Source organism: Manis javanica, chromosome 6 (genome assembly GCF_040802235.1).
Source record: "Manis javanica isolate MJ-LG chromosome 6, MJ_LKY, whole genome shotgun sequence".
NCBI lineage: Eukaryota > Metazoa > Chordata > Mammalia > Pholidota > Manidae > Manis > Manis javanica.
Window position 1 is genome coordinate 86,738,508 of NC_133161.1, and position 21,251 is coordinate 86,759,758.

The following is a 21,251-nucleotide window of genomic DNA, read 5'->3' on the forward strand; positions in this document are numbered from 1 at the left end:
ATATAGTAGGTACTAATACTTTTTGCACTGAACTGAATTTCTGGGCCTGTTGTCTCATCTATAAAAGGCGTAAACTAGACAGAACAAAGATCTCGTTTGGTTCTAATGTTGTTATCCTATAAAAATGCTCAAGCAGTCAAAATAATTTTGAAAAAACTACAATGTGCTAGATACCACAAATCAAACATTCTACATGCTAACAATCATACACACTAACTCCACCTGAAATCAACAAGAGCACTTACTACAAGCAAAGCATAGTGAGGGACACAAAGAGAAATGAGACACTCTGCTCGTACAGTAACAGGTTAGGTGGGAAATACTAAGGAGAGAGCAAGACTGAAAGCAGAATTAAACGCCTGGTTTTCTATTCTATTACCTGTTTTTCCAGAGCAGCCTTTCCTACTTCTTTTGTAGATGATGTGAGTGTTTCATTCAAGCACTGTAAGCTAAAGAAGAAAAGGGGATAAAACTTTATTCTAAGCCCAAGAGAAGACTCTCATAGCAGTTGTATAGTTATACCTTGCTAGTTCAAGCCGATCACAAAGTTTTTCCACTTCTTCCATCATTTTAACCCGTTCTGCCTCATTGTCAGAAAAGTGATTCCAGCTCTAGAAGCACAAACACAAGCATTTTCATCTTCTATCTACTGACAGTCAAAAAATACATGCATGAACAGTTACAAAGCATGAAGTTCTCAAGAGCTTCAGATGAATGTATGGCCTTCTGATGATCAACCACTGTACCCCCAGGGCACTGCCCAGCTTTCTCCCTAGCCAGCTAGCAATAAAATAAAAAGGCACCGCCAAATAGATGAAGCAGCAAAACAGGAAAAAGGTAATGGTGTGGAAGACCTGGATATTACCAAAGTCGGAATAATTCCATAGAGAAACACTTAAGGATCAAGAAACTCTGTATGATACTCCCTCGTTAGGCTGCCAGTTCCATCTACTGACTGCTGGACTGTAAAATTCACTGGGAATTTTACGTGAAATGACAGAAAAAGATACTATAGTGTGTTAAGGAACAGGGTGTACTAGAAAAATTCTGAGTAATTCCAGATTATGCTTAGAATGAACATCACGATGTACCTGAACATACAAGAATTGGAAAGTACTTCTCACTCTGGGCTGCTGCTGACACTCATGTCTCCCACTTTTTCTTGCTTCCTTAATCTATGCTATCTGGGTCTCACAGAGCTGCCCACGCTCATCTTACTGTTGACCCATCCCTAGCATCCAAACATACCTCTAGAAGCACTGTTTCCTCCCCACCTGTCTGGGTCACCCAGGACAACACAAAGAAATAAAAGGCATCCAGATTGGCAAGGAAGAAGTTAAACTGTCCCTGTCTGCAGATGACATGATATTCTACATAAAAAACCCTGAAGAATCCACTCCAAAACTACTAGATCTAATATCTGAATTCAGCAAAGTTGCAGGACACAAAATTAATACACAGAAATCTGTTGCATTCCTATACACTAATGATGAACTAGCAGAAAGAGTAATCAGGAAAACAATTCCTCACAATTGCATCAAAAAGAATAAAACATCTAGGAATAAACCTAACCAAGGAAGTGAAAGATCCATACTCTGAAAACTACAAGACACTCATAAGAGAAATTAAAGAACATACCAATAAATGGAAATACATCCCATGCTCATGGATAGGAAGAATTAATATGTCAAAATGGCCATCCTGCCTAAAGCAATCTCCGGATTCAATGCAACCCCTATCAAAATACCAACAGAATTCTTCAATGAACTAGAGCAAATAGTTCTAAAATTGATATGGAATCAAAAGACCCCAAATAGCCAAATCAATCCTGAGAAGAATAAAGCTGAGGGATTACGCTCCCTGACTTCAAGCTCTACTACAAAGCCACAGTAATCAAGACAATTTGGTACTGGCACAAGAACAGACCCACAGACCAATAGAACAGACTAAAGAGAGCCCAGATATAAACCCAAACATATATGGTCAATTAATATACGATAAAGGAGCCATGGATATACAATGGGGAAATGACAGCCTCTTCAAAAACTGCTGTTGGCAAAATTGGACAGCTACATGCAAGAGAATGAAACTGGATTATTGTATAACCCCATACACAAAGTAAACTCGAAATGGATCAAAGACCTGAATCTAAGTCATGAAACCATAAAACTCTTAGAAGACAACATATGCAAAAATTTCCTGAATATAAACATGAGCAACTTTTCCCTGAATGTATTTCCTTGGGCAGGGGAAACAAAAGCAAAACAAAAAGGCATCCTACAGTATGGGAGAATATATTTGTAAACAACATATCCAACAAGGGGTTAACATCCAAAATATATAAAGAACTCACACAACAACCAAAAAGCAAATAACCCAATTAAAAAATGGGCAGAAGATATGAACAGATACTTCTCCAAAGGAGAAATTCAGATGGCCAACAGGCACATGAAAAGATGCTCCACATCGCTAATTATCAGGGAAATGCAAATTAAAACCACAATTAGGTATCACCTCACACCAGTTAGGATGGCCAACATCGAAAAGACTAAGAACAACAAATGCTGGCAAGGATGTGGAGAGAGGGGAACCCTCCTACACTGCTGGTGGGAAGGTGAACTAGTTCAACCATTGTGGAAAGCAATATGGAGGTTCCTCAAAAAACTAAAAATAGAAATACCATTTGACCTGGGAATTCCACTCCTAGGAATTTACCCAAAGAACATAAGTTCTCAGATTCAAAAAGACATATGCACCCCTATGTTTATTGCAGCACTATTTACAATAGCCCAGATATGGAGACAACCTAAGTGTCCATCAGTAGATGAATGGATAAAGAAGATGTGGTACATATATAAAGTGGAATACTATACAGCCATAAGAAAGAGACAAATCCTACCATTTGCAACAACATGGATGGAGTTAGAGGATATTATGCTCAATGAAATAAGCCAGGCAGAGAAAGACAAGTACCAAATGATTTCCCTCATTTGTGGAAGATAACAACAAAGCATAACTGAAGGAACAGAACAGCAGCAGAACCACAGACTAGAGGTTACCAAAGGGGAGGGGTTGGGGAGGAAGGGAGAAGGGGATTGACAGGTATTATGATTAGTACACATGGTGTGGGAAGGATCATGGGGAAGACTGTAGCACAGAGAAAACAAGTAGTGACTCTGTGGCATCTTACTACACTGATGGACAGTGAGGGCAATGGTATATGGGGGGGACTTGATAATATGGGTGCATGTAGTAACCACATTTGTTTTTCATGTGAAACCTTCATAAGAGTGTATATCAATAATAACTTAATAAAAAAATTGTATAAAAAAATAAATATTGGGTTCATTTCATCCACCTTTTTCTATTCTCACCATCTCCATCTTAGTTCAAGGCCCAATACTCCTACCTGGATTATGGCAAAGACTCCTGATTGGCCTAAACTGCCTCTAGTCTTCTCGCAGCATCCTGACCAAAAGCAGCTCAGGATCAGCTAGAAACTAGCAAGATATGTACCGTCCTAGGCTTGGTTCCTCCTTGCCTCTACAGCTGCCTCTGGCTCCTTAAACCTCACTCCTCTGGATCTCTGCACTTTCCCAGTGCTCACTGACCTCACATCTCTAATCCTGGATACACACTGTCTCACCCGGCTAAATCCCACTCGTTCTGGAAAGCCTTCTCTGAGTACCTTTTTGGTACCTTCCCCTCCTCCTACTCATCTTAGTGTCTGTAATGCCTGTTTACTTGTCATTCTCCACCATTAACCAGCAGATTCCCTGAAGGCAAGGACTATACCATTATGTCCACACCAACTGTAACTGTTTGGCACATAAGTGCTCATCAGATATGTGATGAATAAATCAATGAACTCATGCTGGAAGGCACAGTAAAGCAAAATTAACAAATGCCAGCATTTTTACCCTCATTTGTGGATCTCTAGGGACTATTCAAACTTTCTATTTTCTAATTGGCCACTTTTTTGAGGTCTTTAGTGATCTCTCATTACATGCTAAATGTGTCAAGTACCACATGTGAATGACCTCATTTAATCTTACTCTATTACTAAGCACTGTTTCAGCCAATGTACAGATGAGGAAACTGAGGCACAAAGGGCTGAGGTAGCTCCTGAGGACCACACATATTAGGTGGTTAAGTGTAGAAAGAGTACAAACCCAGACAGCTTGCTCTGAGCCAATGCTCATTGCTACTTTGTAAGTGCATCTTGATCAAAACCATTTTTGAGGGGAAATTTTATGAAAATACTTCATTTTTTCTATTTAGATTTTCTTCTTGCTTACCAAAAGCCTGAAGAGATAACCTGTGCTTGAGTTTTTATTAAACCTCTTTCAAAGCTTGCTAATGGTGCAGGTAAATTTCAATTATGTTAGTAACTGGATTTAGGATGATGAACATTAGAATGTATATATATATACACTAGTATCTAGAGTCTCTGGACAGCCATGTGAAAAAGAATGTTTCTATACACAAGGAGCATTTATGTACCTGCTGGATTTAACTGCAATGACATAGTACTCGATCGTGGCACTCTCTACTCTAGCTTGTAATTTTATTAATTCATTCAATGCTGATTAAGACTCGTGTTACTGGTCTCTGACTACTGGTTTAAAATGTTTAGAATATCTCTTGGACAAAACTACACTTAAAAACTTCAGGGGTTTTTGGTTAAATATTTTTTAGTGAAAAATGTATTTAATGCACATTACTGGTATTTACCCAAGTGATATCCCTTTATTTAGATAAAAATGAAAGACTTTAGATCCATGAAAAGAACCCAAGTTTTTAATTTTTAAAATAACTTTTTCTAAGATAAATATTAATTTTAAACCATTAAGGACACAACCAGCCAAAACCAAATTGTAGCATATACTCAAATGATCAGGTTTCTCCAACAAATGAATGGCAATGGGGGAGGGAGAGAGATGGTGATGGCAGGAGGCCTGATACAGACACAATCAGAAGACACACTATTGAAGCCTTTGTAATGACCTTATTTAGATCCAAGTTTAAATAAACCAACTACAAAGCCATTGTTGAGATAATCAAGAAGATCTGAATATGGGCTATTAGAATATTAAACAAGTTATTTTAGGTTAGGTTTGAAAATGGCATGATGGTTATGTTAAAAAAAACAAACAAACCCAACTTTCAGAGTTATATACTGAAATATGCATGTGAAATTTTTAAAAAGTGAATTTTATTATTTTTAAAAATTAAATTTGCATAGTAGAAGAAAAGAAATATTTTTAAGTTTAATCAGCAACCTGATTTACTTGTTATTTAGTGTTTATTCAATCAGTCTGACATACCTTGCATGAGTTTCGAAGTTTTTGCCTTTCCTTTTTAATGGCTTTTTTCTGGATATCTTTTTCCTTCTTTGCCAGTAATGCTTGTTGTCTAACTTCCTCTTCTTCTTTCTCTTTAACTAACCGAGCTGCTTCTAATTCAGCTTGTCTTTGCTTTAATAATGGAGAATAAAATAATTTGAAAAAGAAATTTCGAATTTCTAAGTGCTCTATCATCTTACTTAAATAATTCAATCTTTTAACAAATTAGAGGAAAAGGGGACATGTCAGCTTGTTGACGCCTGAAGGCTGAAATGGGAAAGGCAGCTGATAAAGTTCTACAAACATTAGAAATGAAAAATGGACATATTAGAAATATGCATGATAGTAAAGGAATTTGTATGACATGATTTTGCTCAGTAAAAATTTGGTGGTAAGGAAGATGCTTGTAACTATCAATTAGACCAACTTGTCATGATCCACTCACAGTAGCACCTTATTCTCTGCTGTGAGATGATAGTTTCTTAAACAGATCTGAAGATGAAATATTTCAAATATCTACAGTCCAGATTCACTAAATGTCATCTTACTTTTTCCTTTGCCTCTTGCTCCTTCCGTTTTGCTTCCACTTTTGCTTTCTTTTCTGCTTCTTTCTTGGCCTTTTCTTCTTCTTTGAATTTTTTTATCCTTGGATCACAGCTATATGCATTGTCTACCAGAAAAAAAGTGATCCTTTTGAATTTCTATCATTTAATTAAAAAACTTAAAAAATCCCTATCAATTATACTTGCCAACTAATGTTCTTATTCTGTTCATTTCTTCTTTTTTCCGTTGTGCCCTTGTTGCTCTGTTCTGCTTCTCAATCCATCTCCTCTCATCACGACTATAAAACAGAAAATGTTAGAAACTATTGTATATAGATGGTATGACTGGAAAATGTAATAGTTTATAAATCTATATGTAAATAAAGTCCAGAAATATTAGAATGCCATGTCACTTTCAACATTAGCTAAAGGATGATTCCACTTATATTAATTTTGGTTGATTTTTTGAGAACATTCATGTCAAAAAAATTTCCCTCCACAGAGAGAAAACTAAAATAAAACCAGTTAAGCAACTAGAAGAAAAAGACTTTGCTAAATTGAACATTTTTGGCAATTATGTTTCTTGGCAATTTCTTAAGCATAGCCTAACCAAACACTAATTTGGCCCCATCTAGGTTAACTTGTGAGATGGAATCTCAAAAATACCGAAAACTCATTTAGAAAGGGTATATAAAGATATTTAAGACATATAGGTAGTAGCATACTCTTATATCATCACAAATACTAAAGAACCAAGTATTTTCTTTTAAGCAATGATTTAAATACATACCATTCTGCTTTTTCTTTTTCTTCTTCATCTAAATAAGAAAATTCTCTCCACGAATCAAAATTATACCTAATATAGATAGAAATGCAATAAAATCAATGCAAAAATTTTTTTTTAATCTTTTAATTCTAAGAAACATTAGGCAAGTGGATGAGTTTGTTTTAATAGAGTCCTCCCCTCACTTTTGGTACTGAAGTAACACTACACTCAAGACTCTTCCTGTTTTTTAAATGACATTGTATTTGGTATAAAAACCTAAAATACACTCATCACCCCCAGTCAAAATCAGACCTCCCTGCTCTCTCTTCATTACAGGGTCTCTTTCTTGCCTGGGCTTGTTCAGGTATCCTGCTTTCATGGTCACCAGGCTGTTAGGTCTTAAGGCAACCCTAGCAATAGTTATTTTCTGTTTGTATCCTTGAGGGAAAAGCAACTACCACTGATAGGACTAAATATTGTCATTTTTGTTTTACAGTGATTTTATGTTTTCATTTACCAGATACTTAATGAGAAAATACAGCATATATAAAACAACTACTAAATATCATATTTATTAAAATCAGTGAATTAGAGACAAAAGCGCTACTGTCCTCATGTGCTTAAGTACTTTCAATAGAAGACAGCTAAATGAAAATGTCTTCATTTTTACTGAAGTCAAATGACACCCTGAATTTCATTTTTTGCCTCTGTAGGGTGCTTGCTGTCTAGAAGTCTAATTAGGAAGAACAGATAAAAAAATATAATCATAAAAGCCTAAGTATTACATAGGAAATAATACTGCATTATGTGAAAAAATCCTTTAATTTCTGAACAGAGTACTTTTGTTCAGTGAAGGTTCTGTGATTCTCCTATACTTCAATTAGTTTATGAACCAGTCAAGAACTTATTGAATAATTATCCTTTAAAAAAAGGACAGTATCATAGAAACAGTATATTCACTTACCAGAAAGAATAAAATGCATCTACATCTTCAAATGATGAATTCATACAACCAAGTTTAGGGACATTTTTTTTATTTGACCATCTGAAATATCAGAAGAGAGAAAAAATCAAATACTGTAAAACCCACTAGTTCCTCTTCTGGGAATTTACTTGAGGAAAGCAAAATCACTAATTCAGAAAGATATATGCACTCCTATGTTTACTGCAGCATTATTTACAATAACCAAGATATGGAGGCAACCTAAGTGTCCATCAGTAGATGAATGGATAAAGAAGATGTGGTACAATAGACCATTACTCAGTCATAAAAAAGAACAAAGTCTTGCCATTGGCAACAACATGGATGGCCCTAGAGGGTATTATGCTAGGGAAATAAGTCTGACACAGAAAGACAAATAACATATGATTTCATTTATATGTGCAAAGCAGAAATAAACTCATAAACATGGAGAACAAATTGGTGGCTGCTGTAGGAGGGTGGGAGGACAGGCAAAATGAGTGAAGGGGATCAAGAGGGACAAACTTCCAATTACAAAATAAATAAGTCACAGGGATGAAAAGTATAGCATAGGGAATATAGTCAATAATATTGTGGTATCTTTGTATGGTCAAAGTTGGTAACTATACTTATCATGGTGAGCATTTTGAAATTTATGTAACTGTTGAATCACTATGCTGTATACCTGAATCCTATATAATATTGTATATCAACTATAAAGTATTAATGAAAGTAATATAAATTAAGAAAAAAAGAAAAATTCCATTAAAAAATTTTGTACAAGGGGGCGGAGCCAGGATGGCGGCGTGAGTAGAGCAGTGGAAATCTCCTCCCAAAAACACATAGAGCTATGAAAATATAACAAAGAAAAATCTTCCTAAAATAGAGACCACAGGACACAGGACAACATCCAGACCACATCCACACCTGCAAGAACCCAGCGCCTTGCGAAGGGGGTAAGATACAAGCCCCGGCCCGGCGGGACCCGAGCGCCCCTCCCCCCGGCTCCCGGCGGGTGGAAAGAAACCGGAGCGGTTTTTTTTTTTGGCGAGCGCTTTTTGGAAGCCTTAAAGGGACGGGCCCCCGTTGCTAGGGAGGCAGGGTGGCGGGACCGGTGAGCAGGTGCCTGGGACCGGCGCCTGAGCACAAAGAATATCCCGCGTTTCTCCCTGCGGGACCGGCGGGCGGGTGCCTGAGACCGGTGCCTGAGCACAGAGGAAATTGCGCGTTTTTCCCCTTTTTTTTTCTCTTTTTGGCGAGCGCTTTTTGGAAGCCTTAAAGGGACAGGGACCCCAGTGCTAGGGAGGCAGGGTGGCGGGACTGGTGAGCGGGTGCCTGGGACCGGCGCCTGAGGACAAAGAATATCCCACATTTTTCCCTGTGGGACCGGTGGGCGGGTGCCTGAGACCGGCACTTGAGGACAGAGGAAATCGCGCGTTTTCCCCCTTTTTTTTTCTCTTTTCTGCGAGTGCTTTTTGGAAGCCTAAAAGGGACAGGGACCCCGGTGCTAGGGAGGCAGGGCGGCGGGACTGGTGAGCGGGTGCCTGGGACCAGTGCCTGAGGACAAAGAATATCGAGCGTTCCTTCCCTGCGGGACCGGTGGGTGGGTGCTTTTTGGAAGCCTTGAAAGGACAGGGACCTTGGTGCTAGGGAGACAGGGCAGCAGGACCAGTGAGCGGGTGCCTGGGACCGGCACCTGAGGACAAAAAAAGAAAGAAAAAAAAAATCGCTAGTTTTTTCCTTTTTTTTTTTCTTTTCTTTCTTTCTGTTCCCTCTCTCATTGTTGCTGTTGTTGTTTTGGTTTGGAGAGTGCTTTTTGGTAGTCTTAAAGGGGCAGGACAGGTCACTTAGACCAGAGGCAGGGAATCTGGGGATCTCTGGGCACTCTAACCCCCTAGGCAGCAGGGAGCACAGAGACCCATTATGGAGATAAATAGCCTCCTGGCCGCTCCCCCTCCAACGGGGCTCAACCATTTTGGAGGAACAGCCCCAGCCAGGCCAAGCCCACAGCAACAGCGGAGATAAACCCCAAAGCAACTGGGCAGAAAGCAGAAGCCCTGTCTGCGCACAGCTGCCCAGCACAAGCCACTAGAGGTCGCTATTCTCCCAGGAAAAGGCTACAAACCAACAAGAAGGGAAGCTCTTCCAGCGGTCACTTGTACCAGCTCTGCAAACTATCTCTATCACCATGAAAAGGCAAAACTACAGGCAGACAAAGATCACAGAGACAACACCTGAGAAGGAGACAGACCTAACTAGTCCTCCTGAAAAAGAATTCAAAATAAAAATCATGAACATGCTGACAGAGATGCAGAGAAAAATGCAAGAGCAATGGGATGAGATGCAGAGAAAAATGCAAGAGCAGTGGGATGAGATGCAGAGAAAAATGCAAGAGCAGTGGGATGAAGTCTGGAAGGAGATCACAGATGTCAGGAAAGCGATCACAGAAGTGAAACAATCCCTGGAAGGATTTATAAGCAGAATGGATAAGATGCAAGAGGCCATTGAAGGAATAGAAGCCAGAGAACAGGAACGTATAGAAGCTGACATAGAGAGAGATAAAAGGATCTCCAGGAATGAAACAACACTAAGAGAAATATGTGACCAATACAAAAGGAATAACATTCGTATTATAGAGTTACCAGAAGAGGAAGAAAGAGGAAAAGGGATAGAAAGTGTCTTTGAAGAAATAATTGCTGAAAACTTCCCCAAACTGGGGGAGGAAATAATCGAACAGACCATGGAATTACACAGAACCCCCAACAGAAAGGATCCAAGGAGGACAACACCAAGACACATAGTAATTAAAATGGCAAGGATCAAGGACAAGGAAAGAGTTTTAAAGGCAGCTAGAGAGAAAAAGGTCACCTATAAAGGAAAACCAATCAGGCTAACATCAGACTTCTCAACAGAAACCCTACAGGCCAGAAGAGAATGGCATGATATACTTAATGCAATGAAACAGAAGGGCCTTGAACCAAGGATACTGTATCCAGCACGACTATCATTTAAATATGATGGTAGGATTACACAATTCCCAGACAAGCAAAAGCTGAGGGAATTTGCTTCCCACAAACCACCTCTACAGGGCATCCTACAGGGACTGCTCTAGATGGGAGCACCCCTAAAAAGAGCACAGAACAAAACACACAACATATGAAGAATGGAGGAGGAGGAATAAGAAGGGAGAGAAGAAAAGAATCTCCAGACAGTGTATATAACAGCTCAATAAGCGAGCTAAGTTAGGCAGTAAGATACTAAAGAAGCTAACCTTGAACCTTTGGTAACCACGAATCTAAAGCCTGAAATGGCAATAAGTACATATCTCTCAATAGTCACCCTAAATGTAAATGGACTTAATGCACCAATCAAAACACATAGAGTAATAGAATGGATAAAAAAGCAAGACCCATCTATATGCTGCTTACAAGAAACTCACCTTAAACCCAAAGATAAGCATAGACTAAAAGTCAAGGGATGGAAAAACATATTTCAGGCAAACAACAGTGAGAAGAAAGCAGGGGTGGCAGTACTAATATCAGACAAAATAGACTTCAAAACAAAGAAAGTAAAAAGAGATAAAGAAGGCCACTACATAATGATAAAGGGCTCAGTCCAACAAGAGGATATAACCATTCTAAATATATATGCACCCAATACAGGAGCACCAGCATATGTGAAGCAAATACTAACAGAACTAAAGAGGGAAATAGACTGCAATGCATTCATTGTAGGAGACTTCAACACACCACTCACCCCAAAGGATAGATCCACCGGGCAGAAAATAAGTAAAGACACACAGGCACTGAACAACACACTAGAACAGATGGACCTAATAGACATCTATAGAACTCTACATCCAAAAGCAACAGGATATACATTCTTCTCAAGTGCACATGGAACATTCTCCAGAATAGACCACATACTAGCTCACAAAAAGAGCCTCAGTAAATTCCAAAATATTGAAATTCTACCAACCAATTTTTCAGACCACAAAGGTATGAAAGTAGAAATAAATTCTACAAAGAAAACAAAAAGGCTCACAAACACATGGAGGCTTAACAACATGCTACTAAATAATCAATGGATCAATGAACAAATCAAAATAGAGATCAAGGAATATATAGAAACAAATGACAACAACAACACTAAGCCCCAACTTCTGTGGGATGCAGCGAAAGCAGTCTTAAGAGGAAAGTATATAGCAATCCAGGCACACTTGAAGAAAGAACAACCCCAAATGAATAGTCTAACATCACAATTATTAAAACTGGAAAAAGAAGAACAAAGGAGGCCTAAAGTCAGCAGAAGGAGGGACATAATAAAGATTAGAGAAGAAATAAACAAAATTGAGAAGAATAAAACAATAGCAAAAATCAATGAAACCAAGAGCTGGTTCTTTGAGAAAATAAACAAAATAGATAAGCCTCTAGCCCAACTTATTAAGAGAAAAAGAGAGTCAACACAAATCAACATAATCAGAAATGAGAATGGAAAAATCACGACAGACTCGACAGAAATACAAAGAATTATTAAAGACTACTATGAAAACCTATATGCCAACAAGCTGGAAAACCTAGAAGAAATGGACAACTTCCTAGAAAAATACAACCTCCCAAGACTGACCAAGGAAGAAACACAAAAGTTAAACAAACCAATTACAAGCAAAGAAATTGAAACGGTAATCAAAAAACTACCCAAGAACAAAACCCCGGGGCCGGACGGATTTACCTTGGAATTTTATCAGACACACAGAGAAGACATAATACCCATTCTCCTTAAAGTGTTCCACAAAATAGAAGAAGAGGGAATACTCCCAAACTCATTCTATGAGGCCAACATCACCCTAATACCAAAACCAGGCAAAGACCCCACCAAAAAAGAAAATTACAGACCAATATCCCTGATGAATGTAGATGCAAAAATACTCAATAAAATATTAGCAAACAGAATTCAACAGTATATCAAAAGGATCATACACCATGACCAAGTGGGGTTCATCCCAGGGATGCAAGGATGGTACAACATTCGAAAATCCATCAACATCATCCACCACATCAACAAAAAGAAAGACAAAAACCACATGATCATCTCCATAGATGCTGAAAAAGCATTTGACAAAATTCAACATCCATTCATGATAAAAACTCTCAGCAAAATGGGAATAGAGGGCAAGTACCTCAACATAATAAAGGCCATATATGATAAACCCACAGCCAGCATTATACTGAACAGCGAGAAGCTGAAAGCATTTCCACTGAGATCGGGAACCAGACAGGGATGCCCACTCTCCCCACTGTTATTTAACATAGTACTGGAGGTCCTAGCCACGGCAATCAGACAAAACAAAGAAATACAAGGAATCCAGATTGGTAAAGAAGAAGTTAAAACTGTCACTATTTGCAGATGATATGATACTGTACATAAAAAACCCTAAAGACTCCACTCCAAAACTACTAGAACTGATATCGGAATACAGCAAAGTTGCAGGATCCAAAATTAACACACAGAAATCTGTAGCTTTCCTATACACTAACAACGAATCAATAGAAAGAGAAATCAGGAAAACAATTCCATTCACCATTGCATCAAAAAGAATAAAATACCTAGGAATAAACCTAACCAAAGAAGTGAAAGACTTATACTCTGAAAACTACAAGTCACTCTTAAGAGAAATTAAAGGGGACACTAATAAATGGAAACTCATCCCATGCTCATGGCTAGGAAGAATTAATATCGTCAAAATGGCCATCCTGCCTAAAGCAATATACAGATTTGATGCAATCCCTCTCAAATTACCAGCAACATTCTTCAATGAATTGGAACAAATAATTCAAAAATTCATATGGAAACACCAAAGACCCCGAATAGCCAAAGCAATCCTGAAAAAGAAGAATAAAATAGGGGGGATCTCACTCCCCAACTTCAAGCTCTAGTACAAAGCCATAGTAATCAAGACAATTTGGTACTGGCACAAGAACAGAGCCAGAGACCAGTGGAACAGATTAGAGACCCCAGAAATTAACCCAAACATATATGGTCAATTAATATTTGATAAAGGAGCCATGGACATACAATGGGGAAATGACAGTCTCTTCAACAGATGGTGCTGGCAAAACTGGACAGCTACATGTAGGAGAATGAAACTGGACCATTGTCTAACCCCATATACAAAGGTAAACTCAAAATGGATCAAAGACCTGAATGTAAGTCATGAAACCATTAAACTCTTGGAAAAAAACATAGGCAAAAACCTCTGAGACATAAACATGAGTGATCTCTTCTTGAACATATCTCCCCGGGCAAGGAAAACAACAGCAAAAATGAGCAAGTGGGACTACATTAAGCTGAAAAGCTTCTGTACAGCGAAAGACACCATCAATAGAACAAAAAGGAACCCTACAGTATGGGAGAATATATTTGAAAATGACAGATCCGATAAAGGCTTGACGTCCAGAATATATAAAGAGCTCACACGCCTCAACAAACAAAAAACAAATAACCCAATTAAAAAATGGGCAGAGGAACTGAACAGACAGTTCTCCAAAAAAGAAATCCAGATGGCCAAGAGACACATGAAAAGATGCTCCACATCGCTAATTATCAGAGAAATGCAAATTAAAACTACAGTGAGGTATCACCTCACACCAGTAAGGATGGCTGCCATCCAAAAGACAAACAACAACAAATGTTGGTGAGGCTGTGGAGAAAGGGGAACCCTCCTACACTGCTGGTGGGAATGTAAATTAGTTCAACCATTGTGGAAAGCAGTATGGAGGTTCATCAAAATGCTCAAAACAGACCTACCATTTGACCCAGGAATTCCACTCCTAGGAATTTACCCTAAGAACGCAGCAATCAAGTTTGAGAAAGACAGATGCACTCCTATGTTTATCGCAGCACTATTTACAATAGCCAAGAATTGGAAGCAACCTAAATGTCCATCGGTAGATGAATGGATAAAGAAGATGTGGTACATATACACAATGGAATACTACTCAGCCATAAGAAGTGGAAAAATCCAAGCATTTGCAGCAACATGGATGGAGCTGGAGAGTATTATGCTCAGTGAAATAAGCCAAGCGGAGAAAGAGAAATACCAAATGATTTCACTCATCTGAGGAGTATAGGAACAAAGGAAAAACTGAAGGAACAAAACAGCAGCAGAATTACAGAACCCAAAAATGGACTAACAGGTACCAAAGGGAAAGGAACTGGGGAGGATGGGTGGGCAGGGAGGGATAAGGGGGGGGAAGAAGAAGGGAGGTATTAAGATTAGCATGCATGGGGGGAGGGAGAAAGGGGAGGGTGGGCTGCACAACACAGAGAGGACAAGTAGTGACTCTACAACATTTTGCTAAGCTGATGGACAGTAACCGTAATGTGGTTGTTAGGGGGAACCTGATATAGCGGAGAGCATAGTAAACATAGTATTCTTCATGTAAGTGTAGATTAAAAATTAAAAAAAAAAAAAAAAAAAGAAAGAAAGAAAGAAAATGGGGATTACTCCTTAACAGGATAAAACTATTGGTAGATCAAAGATCAACGCATGCTTTAAATATCCTTAATGTTGATCACTTAAAGGGTGTCAGATGATCAGCTATGGAGGTACTCTTTTCTGATAATATTCCTTTCTCTTAATTAAAAAAAAAAAAAAAAAGCAGTTACTGTGTGCTGACCTCCAATGAGTTCTGCACAGTGGTATAGAGGGCATGTCAAAGTGTGGGCAAAGGGTCTGTTTGTTTCTACGCAGAAGATCAAGGCCTAGCTTGGATACCCAGAAAATGAACTAAGATACGATATGAGGAGGAGCTTCCGGCATCAGCACTCTCTGGAGGACTTGTGCCGGGGGAAGATCATCAAAAAGCCTCCACAGGGATCCAGACGATACTGCGGTTGTGGCTGCATCCAGCCCACCGTCTCCTGGACTTGCCATAGGAATGAGGAGGGAGATGTCTAGGCTGGCATGTGCATACAGTGAGACAACGAATTTGACCGGATCTGTACTGTTGGAACTCAACCAGGAGTTGGGAGGGGTGCAAGTTGTAGCACTCCAAAATCTCATGACTATAGACTATCTATGGTTAAAAGAACATATGGGATGTGAACAGATCCCAGAAATGGGTTGCTTTAATTTGTCTGATGGTTCAAGTACAGTTGGACAATATCCATCATATCATAGTTAAATTTTCACAAATGTCTAGGGTGCCTAAATGGTTTTTTTGGCTTCACTGGAGATGGATGGTAATTATAGATTTGCTTTGTTTATGTCACCGTATTCCTATTATGTTAATATGTGTGTGCAAATTAGTTAGTAGTTTAAAACCTATACATACTTAAGGTACTATACGAGAAGATATGTCAAAGAAATAATCAATCCTCCCATGTTTCCTTCATATGCTACATCTATAGCTTTTCTTCTTCCTTCCTAATTACAACCCTTAAATAGAATTCGTGCCTCATATCGAATTTACCGAGTATCATAATTCCTCCAGGTGGTAAAGATACCTCGAGACAAGTGCTGGGCATAGAAGCCACAAGGCATAAATCTGCAAAGAAGTAAAAAGCTAACCTTTGCAAACAATATGGCTTCTCTCTCACTTACCAACTTTACATTTCCCTGTATGGCCCTGGAAGATGACTGGTTAGCCAGAGACGGGTAAGATTCCTCAAGGGAGGAACAACCTAAGACAGGCACAGTCGCAGGGGGGCCATCAGGTGAGAATTTGGGGATCAACAGAGGTGAGGCTCAGAACCTCACCCCCCCTGCTTTAAGAGAAATCTTCTGCATCCGTGGATGTCTTGCTGCCCTTGTCTAGCCTGGATTAATACTTAGTCCATAGGCACACACCTGATCATCTGATCATCTACATTTGCCCTCTTACAGCACTAAACTATGTTTTCTACCTTTATCTTACATCTACCTACCACTTCAGCATTTTATTAAAAATAAAAATAATAATAATAATAGGAGAAATGTGGATCAACATATAAATCAAGTACAAAAATCAAACGAATATTCATATTTGACCTGATTGTTTATAGGTCATATTGCATGATCAAAACCGAAAGTTTCTGTGATGAATGCCCTTGTACTGTTCACCATGTAAGAATTTATTCACTATGTAAGAATTCGTTCACCATGTAAGAACTTGTTCGTTATGCTTCAGAAGATTGGAGACTGACGAGAATTAGGCTTGAGATGGATTAATGATTGTACATTGAGCGTTGACCCCCCTATACTGAATTTTATTGTTGTTAACAACCATTTGATCAATAAATATGAGAGATGCCCTCTCAAAAAAATAAACAAAACAAAATAAAACAAAAAAAGAGCACTGTACTATATATCAGAAATTCCTGTCTTGCACACAGCTTCTTACTTTCAAATAATGTTAAGGAATTGAGTTAGAAAACTGCCTGACCCTAAATCCTAGATTAGCCTTAATAAATTTGAATTTTTTTTATTAAAAAAAAAAAAAAATTTGTACAAAAGTTCAACAGGCAAGCTAATTTATTAAAAAACAGCAATGGCTTTTACTAATCCCCTACACTCTCCTCCCCTACATCCTCTATGACTGAGATGGAACGGGAAGATCAGCAGTGGGGTGCTGAACAAATGCAGGTGCAATAAAAGAAAGGACAAGGGTAGGTGGGGTTGTGGGAGGAAACAATGGAACAGTGTTCTAACCGTCAGATTATGCAGTTCTGTAAACTGCAGGGCAGTACAGGCTGCCAAGTTGACTAGGAAAAATAGGCCTTAGCCCTCTTACCCAAGCTCACTGACCTCCTGCCCCTCAGCAGGCAGTACAGAAGCAACCTGTAGGCCTAGAGTTTTTAAAAAATGCTAATACTCACAGAGGGAAAAGATGTCAACCCTTCACTGCTACCATCTTCACCCTTAAGAGCCAGACTTCTAGGTTCAGCACTCCACCTCTACAAGGATCCTGATACTACTACTGACCCAGATTTTTCACTTTATGGAATCATTCCACCAAAAAATATAACACACTGTTTTATTTTTACCACCTTCAGCACTGTTGCAAAACAAAGGTGAGGAGAAAGAGAGGAGGAAATACTAAGCTGCACCAAACAGACAAAACAGTTTTCATACTTGATTGTACATCGGATTACCTGGGAGCATTAAAAACCCTAGAGGCATTCCAAACCAATTAAATTGAAATCACAATTAAGTCACAATCTTTCCAGGTAGAACCAGGCATCAGCTGTTCAAGCTCTCCAGGTGACTCCACTGTGCAGCCAAGCTGCACTCTAAGGGAACATTCCAGTGCAGATGGAACCAAACAGAAGTAGAATACTGGTATACACTATTTAGAAATTGAGTTTAATGAAATAAAGTATATATGTTTTAATCTTAAATATAAATTATCTTTTGTCAGAGAACCTATGATAATCAGATGCTCAAAAAATTAAAAAAAACTTTTCTCAAATGATAATGGACCAAATAGAATAATATACCCACTGATAATAAAGGGGACACAGAAGAATGGAAAATGACTCACCTAAGTAAGAGTATCACACGACATAAAGTCAGCTACTGTTCTTTCCCCAAAAGGAAATTTGAAAGTAAAACATTCCATGAGCTGTAAAGGAATTCACTACGGAGAGGGAGGACTTCTGTTTAGTGAGCCAATAAATGAGAGAAGTGGGTTCACTCTCAGTATTGTAGAAGAGGAGGACGAGGAACAGGATAAGACTATAACCGAGGAAAAAAGCAGAAACCTAGACCCCAGGAAGCAAGCCAATAAAGCATTATGATCACAGGGGATGCCTCACTCACCTGGAGTTCCTTTCAAACACTGGGGAAAACACTTCGAAGAAATTGTCCTTTGCTTCACTTTTAGAAGGAACTGAATTATTGAAAGTAGGATCTACACTGTTAAATGCTCGTCTTTTCACTGGATCAGATAGCATTTCATAAGCTGAGGAAAAAATGTAAAGTCACATTACCATAATTCTACATTTGTTTTTCCTGTGAGAAAAAAATATACCCTTCTTTTAAAAAAGTTATTATTTTTCAATTAAAAAAATGTGTACTTGTGGAGGGAGGGGAGTTGAATTGAGGTAACAACAGCTCTAACCCTACTGGATGTAACTGGACTTAATAATTAGGTACCTCTTCTGGAAAGGAAATGATAACACAATAGTTGAATATTCATTCCTTAAGAAAGCAAAACCGAGGAAAAAGAAATAGCTAGAAAATTAACTGTTAGATCCCAAGGCTGTAAAAGACCAAATAATGTGAGGCTTCTGGAGCATTATGTAAGATGGGGCTAGTGAGTTTGAAAGGTATGTATACAATTTTCAAAAAATGCAAAACTACATTTAATGAAACATTTAGAAATGGTAACTATATTAATTTGCATAGTGAAGATATGGTTATCGAAACAGCAATAAACAGGTGTGGGCCCCATGATAGGATATAAATTAGCAAAACATCTAAGGAACACTTTAGTCCCACAAAATATCTGAAATGGAGAAAAACCTCAGTATTATCATCATTAGGAACACTTGTATAAACTCTAGGATGAGCTTCTCATATGAATCACCTGCAGGTCTCCTTAAAATGCAGTTTCAGTGGGTCTGGGGTGGGGCCCGTGAGGTAAATTTCCAGAATCTCCTGCCTGGCCTTAGTTCTTTCACATATATTGCTGCTTCCCAGAGCCTCCAGGGAAAGGGGCGGAGAGAAACTGTTCTCTCTTCTTCTCTGTTGCATAACTGGTCTGGTGCCTGTCAGTTGCTCAGGACTGCCCACGGAGTTCCTCCTGGAAGGGGCGGGTGGAGAGGCCAGCAGGCAGGAGCGCCTGGGTGCCATGGCTGCAGGGGATGGAGAGCACCAAGTGAGCTTTGGCTAGTGGGGACCGGGGAGAAAGGAGAGTGCGGCATGCAGGTAGAGCGAGAGTGGCAGTTAGAGGGGATGGATGGAGCTAGGCCTCACTGTGAGCAATAAAAGGCTTTCTCCCAATCTATCCTTTCCTTTGACTGATTTGGTCACATTGGTTTAGTCACCCTGGGCTGGGAACACTCCTTTCCCCCAGAGCTACATCTGGCGTTAGCAGGACTGGTGACCCTGACATCTGTCTTCATGGGTACGATGTTTGAGCACGCTGCCCCGAGAGATGGTGCGGCTGCATCACTACACTGATGATACTATGCTCATCTGATTCTCTTGCAGATTTAGAAGGTGCAGTTCCTAGACTGCTGCACATCTATAGGAGACAGGATGGGCTGTGAACAGCACCAAGATTCAGGGACCTGGTTTGTCTGTAAAGTTCTTGGGGGTTGTCTGGTTGGGTAAGACTAAAGTTATCCTGGAAGCAGTCATAGACAAAGTCTAGGATTTCCCTACCCCTAAAACGGTGGCAGCATTACAAGAGTTTTTGAGTCTTTTGGGCTACTGGAGAATGTTATCCCACACTTGGCACAAATTCCGAGGTCCTCATACTGATTGGTACGAAAGGGCATCAGGCGGGACTGGGATGAAACATGTGCATCTGGCTTTTCTGTTGCTAAGCGAGCAGTCAGGGCTGTGCAGGCTTTGTGTAATGGACCCATCAAGGCCCTGTAAGCTAGATGTTCATGTAATCGAAGGTGGTTATGGATGGGGCCTCTGGCAGCAGCCTGAATGGACCCGTCAACCTACTGGAATCTGGTCTCAACTGTGGAAAGGAGCAGAGGTCCAGTACACCCTGATAGAGAAGCAACTGGCTGCTGTGTACCACACCTTACTGGCTATGGAGCCCATCACTGGAACAGCTCCAACTAAGGGAATAACCACCTATTCCACTGTGAGGTGGATGCGAGGCTGGACCCAAAGGCCACGGAGTGGCATGGCTCAGACACTTACACTGGCCAAAGGGGGCACATATTTACAGCAGCGTAGCACCCTCTCCACTAGCCCCTTAAGTGGAGAACTCCAATGCTTATTGGGGCCAGTAACATACACCAGTGGAAAGCAGGAAGAACTTACTTTTGAGCCATAGGTAGCTGAGAGTTCTCATTAGGAGGGAAAAGCCCCTATACCTGAGGGTGCTTGGTATACAGACGGCTCCAGTTGGGGGGGGCCCTGAAGTGGAGGACTGTGGCTTTCCATACTAAGACAGACAATATGGATGGAGGATGGGGAAGGGAAGAGCAGTCAATGGATTGAGTTGTGAGCAGTATCACCCGTGATCACCCAGAAGCCTTCCCCAATAACTGTCTGTACTGACAGCTGGGCTGTCTATCAGGGCTTGACCCTGTGGCTACTGACATGGTACCATGCCAACTGGAGTGTTGGTCACCGGTTCCTCTGAGGGGAGGGGGCTGGAGTTGTGGCAAGACCTATGGGCCTCTGGTCAGATTAAGACAGCTACCATATCATTTGCCTTTGGCATCCTCCGGGAATGATGAAGCAGACACACTGGCCCAGGTGCATTGGCTAGAAGGAAAGCCTGCTTCTAATGTAGCCCGATGGTTACATCAGCATTTATTGCACACAGGGAAAAAGACAACGTGGGCTATAGCCCTTCAGTGGGGCTTGCCGTTGACCTCTGAAGAAGTCAGTAGAGCTCAGAGGGAGTGCCTTGTGTGCTCTAAGAGGGACTTACACCAAGTCCCGCAGCAACATGGGACAA

The 21,251-nt window shown here is 39.9% G+C and overlaps 1 protein-coding gene across 3 annotated transcripts in view; it reads right to left on the minus strand.

Annotated features, from left to right (window-relative positions):
• Positions 1–21,251, minus strand: part of DNAJC2 (DnaJ heat shock protein family (Hsp40) member C2) — a 43,547-nt gene that overhangs the window by 6,562 nt on the left and 15,734 nt on the right. For 2 of the 3 annotated variants that reach the window (XM_073238973.1, XM_073238975.1), the window contains exons 5-12: positions 18,416–18,557; positions 7,618–7,698; positions 6,678–6,743; positions 6,095–6,186; positions 5,894–6,015; positions 5,328–5,477; positions 523–611; positions 380–449 (exon numbers count right to left, since the gene is read on the minus strand). In XM_073238973.1, the coding sequence (XP_073095074.1) occupies positions 380–449; positions 523–611; positions 5,328–5,477; positions 5,894–6,015; positions 6,095–6,186; positions 6,678–6,743; positions 7,618–7,698; positions 18,416–18,557 (812 nt within the window). The remainder of the gene's footprint in view (positions 1–379; positions 450–522; positions 612–5,327; positions 5,478–5,893; positions 6,016–6,094; positions 6,187–6,677; positions 6,744–7,617; positions 7,699–18,415; positions 18,558–21,251) is intronic. The other variant, XM_073238974.1, reaches the window with a different exon arrangement.